This window comes from Alosa sapidissima, chromosome 13, assembly GCF_018492685.1.
Source record: "Alosa sapidissima isolate fAloSap1 chromosome 13, fAloSap1.pri, whole genome shotgun sequence".
Lineage (NCBI taxonomy): Eukaryota > Metazoa > Chordata > Actinopteri > Clupeiformes > Clupeidae > Alosa > Alosa sapidissima.
In genome coordinates this window covers 5,569,064-5,594,618 of record NC_055969.1, presented here as the reverse complement: position 1 = coordinate 5,594,618, position 25,555 = coordinate 5,569,064, and the positions used below count along the sequence as shown (strand labels likewise).

The 25,555-nt window shown below is 49.2% G+C and overlaps 1 protein-coding gene across 3 annotated transcripts in view; it reads left to right on the top strand.

Moving 5' to 3' along the window:
• The window catches only part of bcr (BCR activator of RhoGEF and GTPase), an 86,544-nt gene that overhangs the window by 27,366 nt on the left and 33,623 nt on the right, over positions 1-25,555 (top strand). For all 3 annotated transcript variants that reach the window (XR_006021776.1, XM_042060178.1, XM_042060177.1), the window contains exon 2: positions 21,985-22,169. Coding sequence is in view for 2 of the 3 variants with exons in the window: in XM_042060178.1 (XP_041916112.1) it covers positions 21,985-22,169 (185 nt within the window). In the remaining variant the exon portion in view is untranslated. The remainder of the gene's footprint in view (positions 1-21,984; positions 22,170-25,555) is intronic.

Below are 25,555 nucleotides of genomic sequence, written 5' to 3'. Positions count from 1 at the left end.
GCCCTAATTGGGCTAATTGCTCTCCCATCTCTCAGTGGCCATGTTATTGCTTTTCCCTCAATCTCATCCCCTTGGTTTCTTGGACGGGACTTTTTTTAAGTGATCCAGGACTAAACTGGCCTCTCTTCATTATCCATTCCCTCATTTAAAATGCAATTTTCTTCGCCCACAAGGCTTAAGCGGCGTCTGGGAGTGCGGCTGGTAAGCTTATTTCCCCTCATTGAGCGCTTTAGGGGGTTGTGGGGGGGAGGGGGGGGGCTCTGTGTGCCTCTGAGAATATGACAGGACTACGGAGTGCAGTTGTGTGTGTTCAGCTTTTATCGGTTGGTGTGTTTGCCGATAATCTGCTTGTGAAGTGCGGGTGTGCGCGTGTATGGTGCTGTTGTCCTGTAGTCGTAGCGTGGGGCCTTATTGTATGGAATGATGCGGCTAATGTGCTGCTGATCACCATGCAGGAGGTGGAGCACTAGTTGCCCACTATAATTCATGGATGCTGATTCCTGCAGATACATGGCCGTGGCATGTCGTATGCACACGCCTACTCTTACGCCAGCACGTACACACTCACACACACACACACACACACACACACATTCAATCACTTACTCACTCTCTCTCTCTTTTTCTCTCTCTTACACACACATTTACAAAGAGTGGTTCATTATTCACATAGTTTATTTATCCCCATGGAAACGGGCGGTCTTCACTGGTTTGTCTTTATGAGCCAGTGGGCAGATGCTGTTGTCAGCTGGGAGCTGCTGTCAACCCCCTACACACATGCACACACACACATTTACACACAGGCACACACACATGTGCGCACACACACACACATACACATGCACACAGGCACACAGACATAAGAGCAGCTCTGCAAACTGTCTGTGCCCTCAATTTAAGACAGTGGAGACACCAAGCACTGTCTCTTTCACTTTCTTTGTCTTACATACTGTATGTGCCCATGGCCATGCCATACCAAGCACACACACACACACACACACACGCACACACACACGCACACCATTTCATAAGAGATGGCAAGGGGGGTGGTTGAATTTTTCAATTAACTCTTCTCCCAAAAGGCCGATATCCCAAGTGGATTGATAAATTCTGCCTCAAGCTAACAGCCTTGTGACAGAACACTTGCTGGAGGATCAATCTCATGTAAAGTGAATGGCATGATGAATTGTATGTAAAATAAATGACATGAACTGTGTGTGTGTGTGATGTTGTGCAGTGGGATGGATGCAGTTCTGTGTGACTGAGCATGTTGCTTGGGGGTCCTGTATTAGGCCTGGTTTTGGGTGTCTATCGAAGTGCCTGTGTCTAAATCATTAATGAGCTTGAATCAAGACTGTCTGTCTCGCCCATCATCAGGAGACCCCATTCTTCCCTTCACAACCAAATATTAGTACACACACACACACACACACACACACACACACACACACATACCCTCATGCCATCACACCAATACACACATGTACTCATATAAACATACATGCCATGCAGACTTCTCTCTCTCTCTTTCTCTCTCTTTCTTTCTCTCTCTCACTCACACACATACACACACACATACTGTACACACACTCACTCGGTATGAATTACTGTGCAACTGTAACACAACCCCTTCCCTGTGCAAGGGCCCACTAACCCAGACATAGTGAGTGTGCTCCTTATGAAAAAGTAATGGGGGCTCCCCAAATTTCAACCCCCAAAGCCACAGACGGGCGGGTTTCTGATCTGTCATAACACACCACGTGCATTAAGGTTGCCCCTCACCGCCTCGCTTTCTGCAGCATTGGGGTCACGGTCTCCTCCCATTTGGGCCATGTGTGCTCAGAGATCTCACAGATATAGTTTGAATTTTTGTCTTGTTTGTTTTTTCTAAGGGTGTTCCACCATCATTAGTTCTGTTGTAGCTCAGTGTAGTTGAGGTTGAAGGTGTGCTTTGTTCTGCTGAAATGGATTCTCTCACACCTCCGCTTGTCACCTTTCTTTCTCTCTTTTTTGTCACACTCTCTCTCAGAGCTACTGTACGTGTGTGTGTGTGTGTGTGTGTGTGTGTGTGTGTGTGTGTGTGTGTGTGTGTTTGTAAGGACGACGGGTGAGTTCGGCTCGAGATGAACGTTGATGACAATGACAGTGTGATAGGTATGGTATGTGTTGTGTTGGGATTGAGAGGTCCTGGGAGACAGGGGCGGCTCTAGAGATGCCAGGCTGGAGCTGGACTTCAGGCTAGAAGAGGGTGGTCTGCCCTGTGGTTTGGGCTGGTCCACAGTCTCATGAAACATTTAAAAATGACCATGCAGGGCCTCCCCCAGAGTGCAGTTATGCTTTCCTGCTGCATCAGCACTACTGTGGGGGAGTGTGTGTGTGTTTGAGTGTGTGTGTGGTGAGAGAGAGAGAGAGAGTGGGTGTGTGAGTGTGTCCCCAAAGAGGCTATGGTGTAATGCCTCAGTGTGTGTGTGAGAGAGGGCACTTTGTCTCCATCCGGCTGATAACACTCTTAGAGGGGTTCAATGTTTTTAGGGCAACCACACCCTAACCCCTCCACCCCTAACACTCCCCCTCCCTCAAACACACACCCACACTCCCCCACATTCACTCACACTCCATCTTTTAATGCTCACTCTGTTCTCTCTCTTTCTCTCCCCCCCTGCCCCCTCCCTCCCTCCCTCCCTCTCTCTCTCTCTCTCCCTCCCTCTCTCTCTCTCTCTCCCTCTCTCTCTCCCTCCCTCCCTCCCTCTCTCCCTCTTCCTCTCTCTCTCTCTCTCTCTCTCTCTCTCTCTCTCTTCACCCCCTGCCTCCCTCCTTCCGCTCCTCTGGTGCTGTGTTTTTCTCTGGGCTGCTGGGCTGTGGAAAGATGGCTCGTTGGCTTTTCAGCTCGAGGAAGTGGAGTGTGTCCAGTGAACAGTGTGTGTCCAGAAGACGGCTGGGGAATGGGGGGGGGGGGGGGGGTTACTAGGCTCTCTGCTTTTGGTTCTCATCTTTGCAGAACTCGGTCACACACAGAGAGAAAAAGGGTCTAGTGTGAAAAAAAACCCTTTCTTTTCTTTGCTAACTGACAAGTTCAACAACACAAACCCTCCTGATGGTGGTCTTTACAGTAGAAATAACATTGCTTTTGTGAGTCACATCATTGTTGTGCTTATTACTACAGTCACATACACATATATATGTTGTAGTGTAGTGTCGTATTAAAGCCAGTAGTACTCTTGTCAGCTGCATTTACGTTCAAACCTTAAGCATAGTGCTGTCTTTGGGATTAGTCATTGTCCTCAGTGCAGAGTGTTGTTGTAGCACATCGACGAAAGGGAGAAAAACAGATGACATGAAGACAAAGGGATGGGTGGATAGCTGAGAGAGAGAGAGAGAGAAAGGAGGAGGAGGCCAGGGAGAGCTGTGTGTTTTTCGTCAGAGGCAGTGCTTTTTTCCAGCAGAGTGGACGGTTGAGCTCCGGGCGCACTGGGGACAGAGAATCGCTCTCTCTCTCTCTCTCTCTCTCTCTCTCTCCTCTCTCGCTCTCTCCTCTCTCTCTCTCTCTCTCTCTCTCTCTCCGCCTATGTAGGTGTGTGTGTGGTGAGGATCAGGACGTGCTCACACTCTCTCAGCTGTGCTTTCTGCAAAATTATACATGTGCAGTGCATACACACACACACACACACACACACACAAGCACACACACATGCACATGCACATGCCACACATACGCAGTTACACACAAAACTTGACACCATCAAGTCAGCGCCCACACACTCACCAGGCACAAATGTGCTCTCAGCTTCATATAAAGTGGTCCGCCTCCTCCTGCGTTGTAACATGCACACACACACACACACACACACACACACACACACACACACACACAACAGATACACACACAACACCTCTGGGTCAGTGATGGAGAGCAGAGCACTTCTGCCCATTTTTTTCCTGTGGAGTGTGTGATTTTCCCTCTCTCTCACAGACAGACACACACAGACAGACACACACAATCCCTCTCTCCATCTCTCCTTCTTTCATACAACCCCTCTCAGACCATGGGCTGTTCCATCTTTGAACACCCACCGCTCCCTCCTCTTCACACAAACACCCTGTGGAGAGATTACTGGACCGTAGTGTTGTCTCTCTCTCTCTCTCTCTCTCCTCTCTCTCTCTCTCTCTCCCTCCTCTCTCTCTCTCTCTCTCTCTTTCTCTCTCTCTCTCTCTTTCTCTGTCTCTCTCTATCTGTGCCTCAGGGGAATATTTGTGTGCGTGCTGCAGTAGGCTAAAAATACCCCTCTCACGCAGATCTGCGTTCACTTGCTCCTGGGGAGGGGCTGCACCCACACACACACACACACCACACACACACACACACACCACACACACACACATACACAAACACACACACATATACAGGTCTTCTAGACCCTTGGAGGAGAGGACCAAGCAGCAGTGTGTTCTCATGACACACACACACACACACCGGTACACCCCACTCACACATAAATGCAGTCACACACACACCATTAGGTTAACGTTTAACATCCACGAAAGAGTACAGGAGTGTGTTTTCAGCTAACGGAGTTAACGAGATGCCGGCCTGTCATCTCCACTTAACAGCCGCGGCCGCCACGGAGCCTTCTGATTGGCTCAGGGAGTGAGTGTGAGGTTCACATGGACGCCTCGTCACCCACTCCATTTGCAGCGAGCAAGGCTGTAAACCACATGAGAGGCTAGGAGAGCAGCTACACATATATATACACACACACACACACTCACACACACACATACACACACACATATACACACATATACACACAGACTTCAGGAGGTCTCTCTGAAGGCCCTTGGCCTATGCCTCACTGAACAACAAAGCTTGAGAATCAAAGCTGAGAAAGAGAGAGATATTCCCACCGGGGCACAGAAGAACCACCATGACAGGAAAGCTTTTTTTTTTATGCCAACTTGGGACACGGCGAGGACCAGCTCAACCAAGACGACAAGCATTGTATGGACATCCTGTACCCAGAGATATGTTTCCCAAGAGGAACTCACAAGTAAATCACAGCGAGTGCCATGTATGGCATTCCTACATGTTGGCCTCGGCCTGATATATCTGCCGTCTAGAGCACATAAATGTAAAAATAGAGCCCATCCTGCTAGCTGTAGAGAGCCCAATCTAACCCTTAATTAGTAGTGCACTCAGAACATCTACTCAGAGCCTGTCATAATTGATGTGCCTTTAACAGGGGCCCTGACAGGACCTTCTCTGGTTTGAATTGGGCCGCCTGTTCTAAAAACACACTGCTCCTTTTCTCCTCCGCGCTGGCAAATGTCTGCACACCGTAATTAGCCAACGTGTCGCCGTTAGTCATTCTCCTTTCCCAGCGCTCTCTCTTTTCATTTCTCTCTCTTTTTTCTTCTCCTTTCTTCATCTTCTTCTTCTTTTTTTTTTTTTTTTTGTTCAGCGTCCTCTGTACTACTCTTCCGTTTTGACTGGAGTGTGTGCTCCAGTTACTAAGCGGTTACTAAGGTGCCATTTTGCTCGGCAAGAACGATTAATGGGGGTGGGGGTGGGGGTTTGAGAGCAAGGCCACCTTCAGTTGTCCCTCCTTCTCCCTCGGCGATGGACGTGAGTGGCTCCTGGGCCTGTCAGTCTTGTCCTCGTGGACATCTGGTTGGACGTGTGCCCGAAAAAGGCATCGGTATACACACAAGGACTACTGAGAGGTTGCGCTTCATAAATGAGATGAGAACAGCGCTGGCATTGTGCGCTGCTTTCAATGCTCTGAGGGGAGGATAGAGTGATGCTTTAGAGTGAGAGAAAAGATAGACCGATAGATTTGTAAATAGATAGAATGAGAGGGAGAAGGAGAGTATGATGAAATGTAAAGTGGGAAAAAAAAGATGATGCAAGTGCTGAACGCGTATGCTATTCAGGGTGTCCTGTGAGAAACTGGATGTTGGTCAGCTTGCGTCATTGTGCAGTCTGAGACTGTGTTGGTATTGATTGTTTGTTTGTTTGTGTATGTTTCTGTTTGTGTATCGGAGTGTATCCTTTCCATTGTCTCCATCGCCATGACTACTCCACTCCATCCTCCCAATGGTGGGACTGTAGTGAGGAGCACCATTACCTGCAGTCTTTAGCTTCCTGTGCCCTCTGGCTCCCATCCCCACAGGCCTGATGAATAATGGATGGTTTGCTCGACAGAGTGCAGGTTATAAACGCTATAGGGGCAGAGTAAACGCTATAGGGGCTTCCTGCCTGCAGCCAGACAAGCTTTACATGCTAGCATGCTTCAGGCCAAGCTCGAGTAATGTAGACTTTTGGAAGGTGATTTAGCCCAAGGAGCTGTGATATTTTCCCACATGGACAGAGCAAAGGCACACGAGAGAGGTCAGATGGAACAGATTTTGTTGTCTCTTTCATCACGACTGCAGTCTGGACATGTTGTGGCAGCACCGACCGAAGCCGAAAAGGCCACTTGTGCTAGTGCTAACCGGCTAGCGCCCACCTCCCGTCCTCCATTTCAGAGGAAGGATCGGTTGACACTGGTGCTGCAGCAGAACTTGGTGACTTGGTGGGGGGTGGGGGGGGGGGGGGGGGGGGGGGTTGGCTGCGGCCATGCGAGTGGAGCAGAGTGGAGGGGGAAAGCGTGGCACCATCATTCATCATCTGCAAGGGTAGTGGGTCATTCCAGCTCTCGCGCCCTTGCACTACGCTGTGCTGTGCTGTGCTGTGCTGTGCTGTGCTGCTCCAGTGGGAACGCATTCAATCTGCTCTGCTGGCTCTGTGCATGCATGCTCCACTGAGGACTGTGTGTGTGTGTTTGTGTGTGTGTGTGTGTGTGTGTGTGTGTGTGTGTGTTAGAATGAATGATGGGAAGAGTGATGACTTCTGTTTCAGCTAAAGCCAGTGCAGCATGTGAACTGGAGGCGGCAAGGCTCCAAAGTATGCACACACGAATACACACACACACACACACATACACACACACACACACACACACACACACACACACACACACAAAATCATGAATCCCATGCAATAATCATGCAGTATGCATTTACCCACATACAGTATTGTGTTGGTATGTGAGCTATTGTTGAATGCAGTTTCATTTGGCCGTGTGGGTTCGCAGTGCGTGGACCCAGCCTCAGATATTATGGGATAATGCAGAGGTGTCCCACTGTCAGTCCTCTATGTGTGTATGAGTAAGCCTTAGTGGTGAGAACAGAGAGAGAGAGAGAGGATAGACAGCTATGTACACCTGTAATACTTCACTCCCCTGTCCTTGACTCGTTCTGTCATTCGTGTGTGTGTGTGTGTGTGTGTGTGTGTGTGCAATTAGTATGAGTGTGTACATCCTTTAGTAGACTACTTGTCCTTGATATGTGGGTGTGTGTGTGTGGTGTGGTGTGTGTATGTATAGTGAAATAAAGTCCACATCTGTCTTGCAGTAGCGAGGCTGGTAGTCCACACCTCCCTTCCTGCTCCTCCCCTCCTCCCTTCTCCCTCCCTCTCCCCCCTCCCTCCATCTCGTCTACTCCTCCCTCAATCTCTCTCTCCTTTCGCTCATGTAGGTCTTTTCCACTGCGTTTAAGGAGGTGGGATCCGCAGGGAAATCTGGGTGTGTGACACAGAATACTGCGCTGGCTGACGGAAGCGTTCTTCCCGTACTCACCACAGCTAATGAGCACTGAGGCTAATGTCTGTTTGGTTTTTACGTGGTGTGTGTGTGTGTGTGTGTGTGGTGTGTGTGTGTGTGTGTGTGTGTGTGTGCGCATGTGTGTCTGTTGTGTGGATGCTTGTCTTTCTACTTGCATCAACAGGCATAGAACCATAAAGATGGTCATTATATAGGGCTGGTATTGTTATATAGGGCAAAGATAATCTTTACATTTCCTTTGAGTGCAACAGATTGATCAATACAGGCCTTGAGGGAGCCATCAACACATTCGTTGCTATCCATTTAGTAATACTTGTATAGTGCTGTAATTAGGAATGGATGGGTGTTTTGGATCAATTTTCATTCAACACATTTCAATTCAATAATGAGCATTGTACTTATGAAGGTGTCTCACATCAGTGGAAGCAGTGTTCCTGTACAGTACAGTAAGTGTTGTTGAGGACTAGGCAGAGGGTGGAGAGGTATGGTGAGGGTCTCTGTGCTGCGTTGTACCAGGTACCATCTCACAGCCAGGGTGTCTTTCTGCTCCGGTTACGTAATGCTACTTAACTGTGTTTCACTGCACTCCGCACCTCACACACACACACACACACACACACACACACACACACACAAAACACGCATGTATCAGTGCAGAGTGCACACACTCAGGGACCATGTGTGTGTAGGCGTGTGTATGTGTGTGTGTGAGAGTGAGAGAGAGGGAGAAGAAGAAAGAGAAAAAAAGTCATGAATAAAGAGATGAATAAACCAGAAGAGAGGGAGAGAGAGAGGTTAATTGAGGCTCAGGACATCTGGTGCAGCACCAGACTTACTTATGACAGCTATGTTTTACCTTACCTGTGTGTGTGTGTGTGTGTGTGTGTGTGTGTGTGTGTGTGTGTGTGTGTGCGTATGTGCGTATGTGTGCGTGCACATACAGTATGTGTGTGAGTGTGTTAATTACTGGCAGCTTGGAGCCAGCCGTCGCATCAATGAAAGTCTCCCATCCCCAATCTCTCAATTACGGCCGAGCGGGAGACACAGAAAGTGCATTAATCCTCAAATCCCCTCCTTGTCTGCGCAGCCGAGGAGCCGCGCGGCGCTAAACACACTCTTTTAGCCCAAATTGAATATATCAGTCGCTCCGGGCGCGGGCGGATGGAGGGAGAGAGGAGGAGAGGAGAGGAGAGGGGAAGAGAGAAAAGGGGGGGGGAAACTTTGTGCAGAGCTGACAGTGGATAATAATGATTCGCGCTTCAGTGGGGGAGATGCTTCCAGAATGCTCCGCACTCCCTGAGCTGTGTCACTGCGGGACGTCTGATGGAGAGGAGGGGGGGCGGGGGGGGGGGGGGGGGGGGGGGTCTGGGGGATGTAGAGAGTGATGTGGCGCCTCAGAGCCGTCTAAAGATAAACACGAGGAATTTGAGGAACTGTCTGGAGGCACAGCTCACGCACGGATGGTCGAGTCACCCTGTGTGCAAGGATGAGCTGTCCATCAAAATAACCCCCATTAAGGGAACAGACGCATGATATAAACGGACAAAAGTGCGTAATGGGGGATGTTAGAAATCTTAGAGATGATTGCTTGGAAAGTAATGTGTGTGTGTGTGTGTGTGAGACTGCCTTGCTGTAGAGGCAGCAAACTGGACTGTGCCCACATGTGCCCTTGTGTGTGTGTGTGTGTGTGTTGTACGTATTATGTGTGTTGTATGTATTATGTGCGTGTCAATGCTTTCTCAAGGTGACCTTGTGGCCGAGGACAGGAACACGTTCACACACACAAACACGCACACACACGCACACACACACACACACACACACAGTCACAAGCAACCTCCGTTTCCGGTGGGAAGCTGATAAAGAGCGCACTATGCCCCCCCCCCCCCCTGCCTTTTTTTCTCTCAGCCTTTGCCACTCTCCACTTCCTGCTCTACAAGCCTCGTCGTCAAGGCGACCGGGCCCACGGCAGCAGGCAGCGTAATTAGGAGTGCCTCCATTCAATCCCCCCTCAGCCCCCCCCCCCCCCCCTCGCCCTCGCCCCTGTGCTCATATCCCTTTACAGGCACCATAAAGTGCCCGCTCGGGGCGGCTATCGAGTTTTTCGGCCATTTGACTGAGTGTACCTGGGCGATTCGCTTGGGACAATGGGAGTCGGTGGGCTGCACATCTCTGTCTGATTTATGTGGCTCTGAGTGCCGCTCTACGACGCTGCGCTCTGGTGTCCAGTTTCAGTCACCTGCGGCGGCGGCGTCACCCGGGAGGCCCCGAAAGCTTGGAGAGGGGAGAGGCGAGGGAATAGGAGCTCACTGAGGTGTGTGTGTGTGTGTGTGTGTGTGTGTGGTAGGGAGTTGACTATCTACTCCTGTTCCCTCTCTCCCTTTTCACCTACTCTCACTATCTATCTCACTCGGTCTGCAACCCATTGCACTAATTAAGGGTTGTAATTAACAGGTTGTTTATCCATGCTGTGTGTGTGTGTGTGTGTGCTTGTATGTGTGCATGTGTGTGTGCTTTTTTTTTTCTAGTGGAGTGTAACACAGTGGGAAGACTAGTTCTGATTGTCTCTGATTGAATAGAGAGTTACCTAACTACTACTACTACTACTACTACTACTACTACTACTACTAATATTACTACTACTACTACTACTACTACTACTACTACTGCATCCCTGCTCCCAGCTCATCCACTCCAATACACTCTCATCCGCTCTCTTTGTAGACCAGTGACCCTGAAGACAGCATAGCTGTGGAGGGGGCTCAGTTTACTGGCGTTAAGGAGCACTGACCCGGGCTTGTGGTCTGTCCTTGGTGTACTGACTCTCTCCAGCTGGGCTACACATATGGTTTAGACTGAGAGAGAGTCGTCGCTGTCATAACCATGCAGGAATGGACCCAGAGAGAGCCCTATAACGGAGTCTTCACTTAGGAGAAGACCAAATCTGGATTTCTTCACTTAAGGGGAGACTCTGAGGGAGAGTCCCAGTGCAGTGGGGCTCAGGGAAGGGGAAATCCCCACTGCAATCTAATGGAATCGAATTTCATTTTGGGAACAATCCTGTAGGATTTCTCCCAATATATGGCGGGATTTAGAGGAAGACAATGGTTTTCCATAGGAATAATCCTTGGGGTCTGGGGATGATCATTAGCTTCTGTGCTAATTGCATTCATTTTTTATACCTGTTAAGTCCGTGCGTGCGTGTGTGCGTGCGTGCGTGCGTGCGTGCGTGCGTGCGTGCGTGCGTGCGTGCATGCTTATGTGAGTGTGTGTGTGTGTGTGTGTGTGTGTGTGTGCACCACACTGTGTACAGTGTACGTGTGTCAGTGTGTGTATATGTGCACCAAGCAATCATCGCAGCAGGGAGGCAAAGCACACTTCCTCCTGTCCCCCCGGTTACCTGGGTGATGGGACTGTCAGGTCTGGAGGTGACAAACCCTCAATCTCCGTTCTTTTGTGGGGTGGGAGGAAAAAAGGGACAGGCCCCAGCGATGTGGCGCCGCCACAGAGGAAGAGAGGTTGTGGAGCCATGACAACAATGCGCTGGTGAGCGTGTAATACCGGACCTGTGTTTACCGAGAGATTAAGGGAGATTTCTCCCTCTTTGTCAGGGTCTGCTGTTTGCTGATGATAAGGGGGAGTCGGGGCCGGCTTGTTGTTCTCCTGTGGAGCGCCACGTCTCTTTCTATTTCTCTCTCGCTCGCTTGCTCGCTCTGTCTCTCTCTCTGTCTCTCTCTCTGTCTCTCTCTCTCTCACTCTCTCGCTCTGTCTCTCTCTCTCTCACTCTCCTTCTCTCTGCCTCTCTCTCTCTCTCTCTCGCTCTCCTTCTCTCTCTGTCTCTCATTTTGTGCCACACTGCTCACTCCGATTTTTTCTCTCGCTCTCCCCTTCTTTCTCTTTAAATCTCTCACACACCTTCTCTCTCTTCCTTTCTCTCTCTCTCTCTCTCTCTCCTGCTCTCTCATCTCATTCTCTTTTCCCATCCCCCCCTCCTTCCCCTCTCTGCTTACTCTCTCTCTCCCTGCTCACTCTCTCTCTCTCTCTCTCTCTCTCTCTCTCTCCCCCTCCCCCTTCCCCTCCCTCTCTCTTTCTGGTCGGCCAGGGACCGGCTGTGACTGGCTGGGAGACGGCCGAGGCTGTAATGGAGGTAATGTAGCGTGCGGTTTGTGACGAGAGGCCGAGTGGTTCGCTCTTCCATTTATTCCTCTCCTAGACTGCCTGCCTCTGAGTGTGTGTGTGTGTGTGTGTGTGTGTGTGTGTGTGTGTGTGTGTGTGTGTGTGTGTGTGTGTGCAGGGATGGTGGTCTGGTTTCAGGTGGCATTGCTGCGTGTTATCTGAACGTTCCCCTGCTGAAAAGGTTCAGGCTCATTATTCTCCCTGGCCGACCACCGTCCCCCAGACCCTTAGCGTTTACTGGGGCACCAGCAGCTCATACCACTGACCCTGGATCAGTATGTGGAGGGGACAGAGAGAGGGGAGAGAGAGAGAGAGCGTAGGGCTACTGCTATCATATCATCATATCGGTAAGCAGAGCCCGGCCATAGATATGCTCCCACTCCGGAAGAAGGAGCGATCCATCTGTATTATTACCTGCAACAGTAGCCTCCTGCCTCTCACTGTACTGCATGGACACGTAAACACGAGCGCTTCGTTGCCATAGAGACCACTCTGCACTGTGTTTCCCCCCCTTATGGTAGCATGCATGGCCGTCCCCTGCTGTTGACCTGTTGACCTGTTAGAATCATGTGGACTTCGTCAAGGGACACACTCGTCAATGCAATAGAGATTGCTATTAAATCTGACTTAACAGCCAGATATAGGCATCTCTACATCACAACTTTGTACTTAACCCGACTCCAGAAACAGCTGTTTTTTTAGGAGTGTAGTGGTGTGTAATGTAATGTCACCATCTATATTAGATAAAATATTGTAAGTAATGACTTTACCCTCCTAGATCCTATATGCCCTTGATTTGAAATTCAGAGAATCTGAACCTGCTATGCTGGGTGGTTTTTATGGCAGTCTTTATTAAAAGCAATATTTTAACAGCAGGCATATCACTCATCTCTGCTTATGAAACAGACCAGGACTGCTTATAAAACCTCCTCTTGTTCTTGGGTAAAGTGCCCCCCGTATCTCTCTCGCTCTCCCTCCATCTTTTAGGAAAGATCATCGGGGAGATGAATAGGTCAGGGTGCTCAGAGATAAATTAACGAGTGCCTTACCCCCCCCCCCCCCCACACACACACACACACGCACCACCCCCTCACCATCACCCTCTTCAGCTCAGTGGGGACGTCGCAGCAACGCTTATGATGCATTAGAGACAAATGTGTGTGTGTGTGTGTGTGTGTGTGTGTGTGTGTGTGTGTGTGTGTGTGTGTGTGAGTGTGTGTGTGTGTGTGTGTGAGGAAAGTGAGCAGAGGATTTACAGCGTTGGCACTCTCCTTGGCTGGCTTTCTCCAAGGCCCTGTGTGAGAGGAGGCAGAGCATCTGATATAAGGGCTCACCTATTGAATCCTTTCAAAAGGCGCCTGATTGCGAAAATGGGGAGGGAGGAGATTTGAGAGATCGAGAAAGAAAAGGGAGAGAGAGAGAGAGAGAGGGAGGGAGGGAGAAAAAGAATGAAATGAGGACTGTCTTATTACTTATCTTATGTGAGAGCTTAGGGAGAGACCTACATTAACGCAGGGGCATCCAAGCTCTCCATTTTTCGAGACATTAGCTGGTTTCAACTTGCCATTAAAATGCTTTTATTTTAAATAATGTATGAGTGCTGAGAGGTTAGGAAAAAAAGAGATCTGTTGATGGGGAACTAAATGTTCTGAAATGTATCCTCTGATTCGTGCTCTAATTGCATAATGTAACCGGCTGTCCCATGTCATTTAAACAGATTCGGAATTGGCAGCAAGTTTAGCAAGTATCAAAGTCATGCAGATGACGGTATGTGTTAATGAGGACCCTCAGCAGGAGTTCAGCGCTCATCAGAGAGAGAGAGAGAGAAAGGGAGAGAGAGAGAGAGAGAGTGATCAAGTGTTTGGCAAAGGACCTGGGGACTGGGCAAACGATCGGAAAATGCATGTTGTCATGGGCGCGTCTCTATGGGAGAGTCATCATAGACATGTTGTCATGGCCACATCGTCATGGATACATTGTCCTGGGACACTCAAAAGACTCATGGGACTCGAGTGTGACATGTGTCCCGTAATCCCTTCTGAGAAGCCTCTTTCTGCCTCCACCACATCCCAGCTCGATCCCTCCATCTCAGGCCCAGTTGTCTTCCCAGATCCCATCTTGTCCTCCTCCTCCTCCTCCTCCTCCTCCTCCTCCTGTTTTCTGTCTGTCTTCCTCTCACTCTCTGTCTTTGTCGCTCATCCATTTTTCAGACACTCTGTGAGCCATACATCTTAATGTGCGATTTGCGCAAAAGAGCCATTGTTATTCTCTCTGTGTCCTCCTAATGATCTCTTTCCATCTGCCTCTCCGTCTTCTTTTCTCTCTTTCTTCTCTCACTTCTTTCTTTGTAGTCGTTCTCTCATCCCGTATTCTTCTTCATCTGCTGTCCTCCTCTGTTCTTATCTCTGCCTTCCATTCTTATCTCGCTGCCCATTTAGCATCAAATCAGTCCGGCTTATTTTGTTTACATGACGTGGAACTATTACTCATTTATTTTTCTCTCTCTCTCTCTCTCTCTCTCCCTCCATTGTGTTCTCCCTCCGTTCAGTTTGATTCAAGTCACTCATCTGTCATTCCATTAGTGTTTCGGTTTTGTCCGCTGCTTTTTTTGACACATCGCCGTTCAATTCAGAACTGTCACTTTCTATAAGATTTATTTTTACTTTCATCCCCCTTTCCTTAACACATGAATTCACACACACAAACACAAACAAACAACCACACACACACACACACACACACAAACACAAACAAACAACCATACACACACACACACAGACTAAAAGCTGAAAATCCCCTTACATGAGTCGGGAATAATTCAGACGCTCAGATCTCCGCTAGGCGCAACTCTTAAACGTGTGAAGTTCTGACTCCCTAAGCTCTCGCTGGGGCTGATGCTGGCAGAGGCGTCTCTGTAAACAGAGCGTCTATCTCTCAGGATGTGGACACAAGAAAGCCCCTTGTCCCCACCGCCCCACTGCCGCTGCCGCCTTATTTTCGTCTCCCCCGTCGGGGAATTTCCTCCAAAGCTAACCTTGTTAGTCATGATTCAATCACGGCAAACTATTTCTGAGCGCCTTCAATCATTTAAAGCAACGGCATCTGTCCTGTGACAGCACTTCCAGTGAATAGTGGCAGCAACCGAGTAGATTTCTACCACACACGCACACACACACACACACACACACACACACACACACACACACACACACACACACACACACACACACACACACACACACACACACACACACATACCCCTCATCAGTAACACTGAACATCTACAAACATCTACAAACTGTGTGCTGCTCATAGAGAGAAGGAATGTCATTCGGGCTACGTTTGAGTCTTTAAGAGTGCTCTGAAGCCACATGGGAATCCACACACCATTTAGGCCCTCACTACAGATATAATGAGTGTGGCTGTTTTGCATTATATAACACCAAGGAACATGTTTGTTTGCATTTGCCAGCAATACTTACCAAGCATTAAATGCCCTAAAACATTTCTCTAAATAAAAAACAAACACTTTTTACAAGCAAGCGTGGCCTTGTGGATTTTGTTTTCCCAGAATGCCCGGGTGATGACTCACTCGTGTAGTGCATGGCTGATGTCATCATCAGAATGGGCACGTTGGGCCGGAAGGAGCGTTGCATACATCATGGGATGCATATTATAGCTCTCCGCCACTGCCGCCGCGGCCACCAATTAGCTCACGACACAAACCGCGTCTTGCCATGTGGGATTGTGGGATGTAGAGTAATGTCCTTCTGAGCCGCTCAGCTTAGTCACGTTGGCTCCAATCCCACGGCTTAATTACGGTGATTTGCATACAGCGTGTAAACTGACCGAAATACACGGACAGGAAGATGATTTAGAGGGAGGAGGAGGAGGAGGAGGAGGACAAGGAGTTGAGATGGGAAAACCCAGAGCAGATATATCTGGGAAGACACTCCATGGGGAGGGGAGTGTTTGGAGAGAATTTTCTGGTAATTTCCGGCTTTTCCTTGATTTAACATATGCAGGTGCAGGCTATTAAGAAAGAAACGAGGGACAGAGAGGGAAGATGGGGTGATAGAGGAGAGGGAGAGAGAGAGAGAGAGAGGGGACTGACAGAGGAGAGAGAGATAGTGAAAGAGTAAAAGGAAGTCAGATGAGGATGGGGAGAACTGGAAAGGCTGCTTCTCCCCATCCCTCCCCTCTCTCCCTGGTGGAGATAGGAATGTTGGCTGACTGTTTTTGAAGTTGTGGGTAAGAGTGCATCTGTGTGTGTGTGCGTGTGTGTGTACAGTATGTGTGTGTGTGTGTGTGTGTGTGTGTGTGTTTGTGTTGTGACTCACCCCCCCGTGCTAAGACAAAGGCTGATTTACACTCTGCGGGGGGTGAGCGGGGAGGGGGGTCGAGGGTGGTGGTGGTGGTGGTGTTGCCGTGCCGTTGTGTGTGTGGGGGGGAGGGGGGGGCAGTTCCTGGCCAGCCTGGCCCACCGGCGTTGGCTGCGCTCCCGGACTGCTCCTCACACTGCCCGTGGCGTCTCGTTGCGCATGCTCCTGCGCTGATAACCAAATCACAGCACCCACTCGCTCGCTCACTCACTCACAGATTACTGCCCACTGGGCCTTTTTAAAATCAGCCCCAGAGAGACGCTGACTCTGGAACAGCTCTGGCCCTCATCCCAGTGCCGGATCCCAGCCAGATGGAGCCCAGATCAGGCCCAGACCCACCCCCCCTCTGTCTCCTGTTATCTGCGTCACTGTTCAGGAGTGTTCCAAGTCATTTCATATAGGATGGAAATTGCATTTGCGTTTGGAGCGCCAAGTGTCGATTAAGTGTCCATTGTGCAGACAGGCTTGAGGAAAGTGGCAGCTCCATCCTATTTTAAAGCTGCTGCTGCTTCTGCTTCTGCTTCTGCTTCTGCGGTGGTGCGCTTACTTATCAAATTAGACTGTGAGCAAACGTCCTCCATCAGATGTGACTGCTCCCGGCGGCCATGTTTCCTCTGGAAGATCACTTAAAGAAGTGGGAGGAACTGTGCTGCCCTTAAATGAGATATTGAGGGTTTCAGATTGTGTGTGTGTGTGGAGGGTGGGGTGTGTGTGTGTGTGTGTGTGGGGGGGGGGGGGGGTGTAAGTGTGATGCAAGGAGCATATCTCTCTAACACACACAAACTCTTAGGGTATGGAGGTGACAACTCTCTCCTTCAGGCATCTTCTGCAGAGACTTTCCAAGTCAATGCTCTTCAATCATATGCACACACACGCAAACACACACACACACACACACACATACATGCAGATATGGGCCCATACATAGCCATGTTAACACAGAGGTACAACTTCTGTTCTCATAAATGTGCTCCTGCACACACACACACACACACACACACACACACACACACACACACACACACACACACCTACACACACACACACACACACACACACACACACACACACACACACACACACATTTTTTCTGTGTGCTTTTTTGGACTGTAATGAAACCTGCAGCACAGGACAGAGGAAATGGGCGCGTCCAATTTATCTTGCCAATTCAGACCCCTGTAGCACCAGCCACAACCCCCCACCTAGCACTGCCCCCCCCCCTCTGAAGAGAAACCATCCAGTCCTCACCACCAGCGCAAGTTGAATATGTATTTTGTCACGACGTTTCCAGACAGCAGCTTCCTTTGATGGCCGCCCTGCTGGATTAGCCCAGGGTGACGTCTCGCTACATCATCCCCCCTATCACGCGGAGCTCTGACAGGTCGACGCAGGGTTGTCACGGAGACACCTCACCACCCATCCTACGGTCATAAAGGCGTTGGCAGGGCCAGTGTGTGTGTGTGTGTGTGTGTGTGTATGTGTATTTGGGCATGAAGGGGGGTGGGGGGGATTTAACAAGCCGCATCCCCGACGGCTGCAGTGGTGTCTGCTCCTGAGGCTTTAAGTCTATTATCCAATCACTGAGCCGCGCTTACATACAGCATCACCGTAAAACCAAAGATGGGCTTTATCTCCTTAATACCTTATTTGTGTGTTGTGTGTGTGTGTGTGTTGGTGTGTGTGTGTGTTTATGTCTTGCTGTGTGTGTGTGTGTGTGTGTGTGTGTGTGTGTAGGTAAGTGTGTAGGTGGTCTGCGTGAGTTGGTATAATTATACAGGCATGTGTGTATGGAAGTAGGTGTGTGTTCAGGAAGACTAACAGAAGTATGTGTGTGTGTGTGTGTGTGTGTGTGTGTGTGTGTGTGTGTGTGCGCGTGTTTGTGTGTGTGAAGAGACGGAGTGTGTTGTTTGTCAGAGATGATGATAATCCCAGATGTGTGCACAGCAGACAGCAGCTCACACAGCCAAAGAGGGAGGAGAGAGAGAGAGAGAGAAGGAGAGAGAGAGAGAGAGAGAGAGAGTAAAAGAAAGAATGAGATGGAGTTTTTCAGTGCTCAGTGATAAGGCCTCAGTGAGTCAGACAGCAAGAAAATGCTGCGTCACTCTCAAATACACACATAAACGCACATGCATATGCCTACACACACACAAACACACACACATACGCACACACACACACACACACATTCACACAGGAAGACACACTCTTACGGATTTGTAAATTCTCACACTTGCATGCTCAAGGTTCAAATTCCAACTAACACAGACCTTTTTGCACACACACACACATACACCTCACAGCTTGCAGCAAACTTCTAAAAAGCTGTTTGTGAAATGTCTTTGTCCACGGGACATGATTTAGGCTGTTTTGAGGAAAACAAGGAAAGGAAATGAATGCGGTGTGGCGTGCTGTGAGCCCAGCTATTCTACACAAGCCTTTGCATCAGAGTGCTGTCCTTCATCTTTTGTCTGCGTCCACCCTGTGATTTAGCTCTCTATCACAGTCTTAGTCATGCATTGTCAATCCAGTCTCTTCCAGTCTAGTCGTGTGTCTGTATATGTGTACATGTTAATATTATTATATTATGCGTATGTGTGTGTGAGTGTGCCCGGGTGTGTGTGCATGTGTGACTGTGTGCGTGTGTGTGTGTGTGTGTGTGTGTGTGTGTGTGTGTGTGTGTGTGTGTGTGTGTGTGTGAGTGTGAGTGAGAGAGAGAGAGAGAGATTTGTGCATATATGAGAGAATAAATATATACATATGACCTCTAGAGAATGAGAGGGTGAGGAGGGCTGCTCAGTCAGGTGTGAAAGAAGCTGGAGGATTGAATGGGAGAGGGAGAGAGAGAGAGAGACAGACGAGTGTTCTCTCTGATAAAGCCAGACCATTTATGTTCATCTCTGAGGCAGTAATGGCGCTGCATTGGGACCGTGCCCCTCACTGGATCAGGTAATCTGCCCAAGGAGATCACATGATCTGGAATCAGGTCACATGACGCTCTTTGTTCTAGTAGCAGCACTCCGTCTCTGGGAAATGCTGCAGGTTGACATCACTGGTGTTTAACGGGTGTCTGCCGTTTGTGGTCGGCCTTCCTTGTAAATAAATACGGTGCACTGTGGATCGTTTGTCGTGCTGGCAGTAAATATTTGCTCTGGGGTTTGTGTCGCCACCAGCCAGGGGTGCTCAGTGGCGATGACTTCAGGTGGAAATCAGTGTCACTCTGGCAGGGGATAGGAGGCTAGAGAGAGAGAGAGAGAAAGAGAGAGGGAGGAAGAGAGGGAGAGAGAGAGGGGGAGAGAGGGAAGAAGGGAGGGAGAGGTTGGGAGGAGGGGTGTGTCTCTGGGGACCAGAAACAGAAATTTGGCAGGAAGGAGTGCAGGGCGTGAGGGGAATGAGTATAAGCTCCAGCAGCAGCGAACACACACGCCGTCGCACGCACACACGCACGCACGCGCACACACACACACACACACACACACACACTCACACACACAGACACGCACACACACACACACACACACACACACACACACACACACACTCACACACACACTCATACCTACCTCCCAGTCTCCATTTCTCGCTTTCCCGTGCTTTTATGCGACCCCCCACCTCTGCCTTTCTCTCCTATTAAAACCTTAATGGCTTGTGTATAAGACACGCCCTGTGTCTCCCAGTACTCCCAGTCAAAACCACAGCAGGAGAGCAGAAGAGACAGAGAGACAGAGAGACAGAGAGAGAGAGAGATGAAGATAGAAAAGAGAGAGAGAAAGTGTATTGGGGGAGGAGGAAGTGTGGGAGGGCGACAGACAGAAAGACTCATTACCACACGGGCCTAAAGCCTGACTGTGAATCCACACAATACGAAGCCACAGCAGGCACCCGCCCGCACACACACACACACACACACTAACACACTCAGGCCGTGCACCACAGAAAGTGGGTCACTCGACTGATGTCAGAAGTGGTAAGAAATTAAAAAAGGGGTAATGAGGAAAGTCAGCCCCTCAGGTTCACACACACACACACACACACACACACACACACACACACACACACACACACACACACACACACACTCAAACATACACAGACTTACACATACAGTAAATGCACATGCACACATACAAACACACACACTCTCACACAGACACACTGTGTTGTGAGAGGCTGAGGCCCAGAGGATAAGTCTCAGAGCGTGCAGCAGCAGACATAATGTAGAAACACACACACACACACACACACACATAAATACACAACACATCTTACACACATACCAAAATACACACACAACTGATAAAGCAGAATTAGCTTTTAAGGCTCGTTTAAAGTAAACATCTTCAAGGCTTCTCATGCATGCTTAACTGTGGGCCTGAATACAGTATAACTATACTCAAATGCTTGAAATGCTTATCATGGCAGAGAGATGGCTGTAGATGATATCTTTGTGTATCTCTGACACACATTCATTACGTTGTGTTTATCCAAGAATACTTCAGTGAGTTTCGATTTCCAAAGTCTACATTCATGCACCTCAAGAACCATAAAGGCACTAAAAACTTGGCAGTACTAGCATCCCATCAAGGCACACTCAAGTCCTTCACTGTGGCCCAAGTGCTGGTAATATTACACTACTGTAGGTAGTTTGAAATGATCTTAAAAAGGGAAGAACTGCAACTGCAGCTAACTGTAACTGAAGTGTGTCTCTCTCCTGTGCATGTCTAGTCTATGTGAAGAAATTGAAAATAAAGCTGACTTTGACTTGTCCTGTGTGTGTGTCCTGTACGGTGGGCAGTGGGTGCCAGTGGGGGGTGGACGTGTATGTGTGCTCTGGTCTGGCCCCTGGGTATTGCCCTGAGAGTGCAGACAGATAGACAGGTCTGTGAGTCTGTGTGTGACCACTCTCTCTCTCTCCCTCTCTCTCCCTACTCTCTCTCTTTCTCTCTTCCCTCTCTCTCTCTCTCTCTCTCTCTCTCTCTCTCTGTCCTGGCACTGGGTGTCTGAGCTAAGCTGAGCTCCAGTAGTGGTGGAAAACCTGCCAGTTAAACAGGATCAGGAGAGACAGACTGACTGTGTGATTGAACCAGTGTTCTGTGTGTATGTATGCGTGCATGTGTGTGTGTGTGTGTGTGCATATGGGTGTGTATTTGTCTGTGCTCGCAAGCGTGTGTGTGTTTGTGTATGTGTTTTTGCGTGGGTGTGTGTGTGTATTTGCCTGTGTACACTAGTGGAAGAGGGAGCTGGAGAGAGAGAGAGAGAGAGAGTGATTGTTCTGACCCATTTATCATAGACTCCACAGGGAGCTCCCCAGGGGGTCACCACAAGATGAAGTTGAACATTTTGGTTGGCACAGAAACTCACAGAAATTCTTGTTCCAGACACTGCATGCTTGTGTGTGTGTGTGTGTGTATGTGCGTGCATATGTGCATCTGTGTGTGTGTGTGTGTGTGTGTGTGTGTGTTTGTGTGTGTGTGTGATGCTTGTGTGCTAATGTGTGGTATTTGTTCATGGGGTAGTCTTGTTGTTCTTGTTTTTTCCCCCTGCTAAACGCACTACAACCTGCACCCGAGGTATTGTTCTTGTTGGTTCTTTCCATGGCTCCTCAATGTGGCACGCCAGTGTAGTTAGGTACAGTACTAGGCACTGGCTAGAAAGGCAACATATGTTCATAATCCTGGATAGCATAAACATAGCACAAATGTAGCAACGCCCTCAAAATAGCTAAACTTCTTCAATATAATAATCGTGTGTCTTGCTTTGTCTCTGTTCAGATGGGCCGTTCACGGGGACCCCGCCCACCTACGGCTACGACGCGGACCGCGCGGAGGAGCAGCGGCGACACCACGACATGATGCCGTACATCGACGACTCGCCCTCGTCCTCGCCCCACCTGAGCTCCAAGAGCCGCAGCAGCCGAGATACGCTCTCCTCGGGCTCGCTGGAGTCCGCCAAGTCGGTAAGTCTGGACCACCACAGTCCCGCAGTACAACACTCGCACACACTGGTACACTTGCGCTGAGTGATTGGTGTGGTGTTGGGTACTTGGGTGGATTATGGGTAATGTAGTCTTTGTGTAGTCTTGATACAGAGCTAGTAGATGGCTGGAATGGAACAGATAATAAATGTTAATAATAAATGTTGGACTGGAGTTGACTGTCCAGACACTCACTCACCCACTGGAGTCCCGTCACAACACAACAGTCACATGCACAACAGCCACTTTCTCATACACAATTATTTCTTTTTTATTTTTAGTAATTTTTGTTTTAGTAATGAGTAATTCGTGATACACATTAATGAGTGAGTCCTTATTGCCCACAGCTCTTCTTTAACAAGCGAGCGTGTTACTTGTGAGCGTACTACTCATGGTGTGCATGGCCGCGTGTGCCTGTGTAAGAGCCTTTGATGGCTAGGAGTGGCGGTTACATTGCTGCTTCAAACTGACCCGAACCCACAGCGGCGACCTTCAGGGCTTTCATGAGGTTAGAGTCCAGGTGGCCTCACTCTGCTCTCCACCATATTTACCAGCCTGCCTTCTCTCTCTCTGTCTAACCGCCTACTTTATTAGCCAGTGGTTTGTTGTTCAGCACAGGCCACTGCATCCCTCCCTTTCTCTCTCTCTCTCTCTCTATCTCTCTCATTCTCTTTCTCTCTCTCTATCATTCTTCCGCCGCGTGCTGCCTTTCCACTCGTTTACTGCCTCCTCTGCCACTATTGCCCCTGTGGGACCCCTCAATGTTCCTCAGCCCCCCGTCGCCTTCGCCATCAAAGGTTGCCATGGAGAGGGGAGCCCTCCAGGTACCGAATTATTATATTGGATATTCGCTCCTCCCTCGGCTTGACGCTCCGCTGGCTCCGTTTGGGAGGGAGCGCGATGGAATCTCGTTTCCCTCCACGGCTAATTGTTTCCACAACGTTATTTGCATGTCAATTTCAGATCCATCGGGGTTCTTAATGGGGGGACTTTCGCCTCCTTTTTCTCTCGCTGTTTTGCGAAGAGGTGAAATGCAGACAGGCATGGATGGGGGGGATGATGGAGTGGTGTGAGTAACAGTCTAATGGAACAAGTCCTTGGGCCCATCCCCCCTCGTCCCCAACGCTCCGGCTCCTCTGTGGTTGGCAGAAGGAGAACCGCTGTCCAGCTGATTGATGTTGGCCCTCAGCCAATAAACTTTTGAGGCCCTCAGATGGGAAAGAGGTTTATGTATGACCTCTGACCTTGTGGGTCCGATCCCTATCAGCACTTTTCTTAACGCTTGCAAACACACATGATGTGTGTGTCCGCACATTCATATCTATCTATATATACACCAGCCTAAACAGTCGGCGCAAAATGAAGGAGTCTTGAATTTCTTATTATTCTACTGTGCCCTAGTTCAAATACTGCAGCAGCAGTTTTGCTAAAGAAAATCAATGAGGGGCTTTTGTTAAAACTGCTCTCGGTGTTGATTGATCAGCAGTTCCTTTCTTGTTTATCATTTTTCAGGCCGGGCTGCTGCCGACTCTCCTTGCTTTGTCCTTCCAGAACGGACAGACGATTCTGTAACCATAACAGTGTCTGTGATGAGTCACTGCTCGGCAGCTTTGATTGGTTCAGCAGACACAGCATTGTGATGTCATGGAGGAAGCATAAATCTCCTTTCTCCCTGTAATTTGGTGTCATTCCGCTGAGCAATCTCTCAGTTGCTCACCCCACCTCGAACCCTCCCTCACCCCTCACCCAGCCTCCCCCCCCAACAACCTAGAATCACCCCAAGACTCCAGATCCCAGGGAAAAGGAGAAAAAAAGAGGACATTTGCAAATTAATCTTTCAACCAGCAATTACTGTGATTATACAGTGTGCATGCGAAAGTCTGGAAAGCCTTTCCTGGTCCGGCTCATGTTTCAAATACTCTTTCTCTCTTTCCCTCTCACTCATTCTCTGCAGCCTATGTTGAGTTTGTTTTCCTCCTTGACGGAGTTAACGTTTCGGCTAAACGTTTAGCCTCGACGGCTAAGCGTTTTGTAGGATTCATTTTGGCAGATGTCAACACTTTAAATTGGTAGCGAGCCATTTGAGCCTTGCTGGATAACACTGTCAATGTAAATTTAATCCGTTCACTCATTCCCTCCCAGTCTCTCTGCATCCCTCTCTCACTCTCTCTCATTCTTTCTCTCTCTCTCTCTTTCGCTTTCTCTGGCTCGATTCTTGTGTGAAATCTCAGAGTGTTTTTGAGCGTGGGAAGGAGGGGCTGATTTCCATGCGGCGAACTCCCACAGAGACCCTCCCGGTGATGAGAGATGAGAAATGAAAGGCAACACGAACGCGCATCAAGCGAGGAGAATCCTCACCCACGCAGACCTCGGGTGCAGGTTGTAGTGCGTTTAGCAAGGGGAAAAAAACCAAACGGTTTTCTCTCCCTCCTCTCTGGTTCCATCTCTTCTTCCCTCCTTCCCTTCTCTCAGCAGAGCCACGGTGCCGTTGAAATCCAGTGGAAGTAAGAAGTCGAGCGAAATGAAACACAAATGTTGCTTGGCACCCCTGTTAGTGCCTGTTCCAGCTCTCAGAAATGCTCCACACAACCTTGTCTCATCAGTAGGCCGAGCGGCTGAATTCAGAGCAGATGTTCAGATACTGGGCCCTTTATTGTGTCCCTTTGAGCTCAGGTCAGATTCACCTCATTGATTCTATTGTTCTCGCAGGTGTCTGTCTGCAAGTAAGCGTGTGTGTGTGTGTGTGTGTGTGTGGTTTACGTACGTGTGCCTGTGTGTATTTTTTCACTCTGTATGCAGTGGTCTTATGTTATACAGTAGGTGAACCAAAAGAGCACTGTCATCACATTGGGCCTTTTGATGTGGCCCGAAGTGGCCCATAGACGTTTGTGTGCTCTTTCTCTCTCTCTCTCTCTCTCTCTCTCTCTCTCTCTCTCTGTATGCGGGTGTGTGTGTGCTTTGCTTTGTACCCCATCAGCTGATGTGTAAGTTGAGGTGCGTGGCTGGGCAGCGCAGGCTGTCCAGTGGGCTGTATGTACGGTGGTGTGTGTGTGTGTGTGAGTGTGTGTGTGTGTGTGTGTGTGTGTGTGTGTGTGTGTGTCTTTAATAAAAATAGCCTGAATAAAAGATGATGGTCTGGAGAGGAGCTGTCCTCCCCCACGAGGGATGTCTGCCATGCTCAGGGCTCATGAATAAGAGAGAAAGAAATCCTCACTCACTTCACACACACACACACACACACACACACACACACACACACACATTTTCTGTAATGCAGCCACCCTACCTCCTCAGTGAGGTTTGTTTATACTAACAAACACCCCCCCTCCCACACACACACATATACACACTGATAGACACAAATAGCC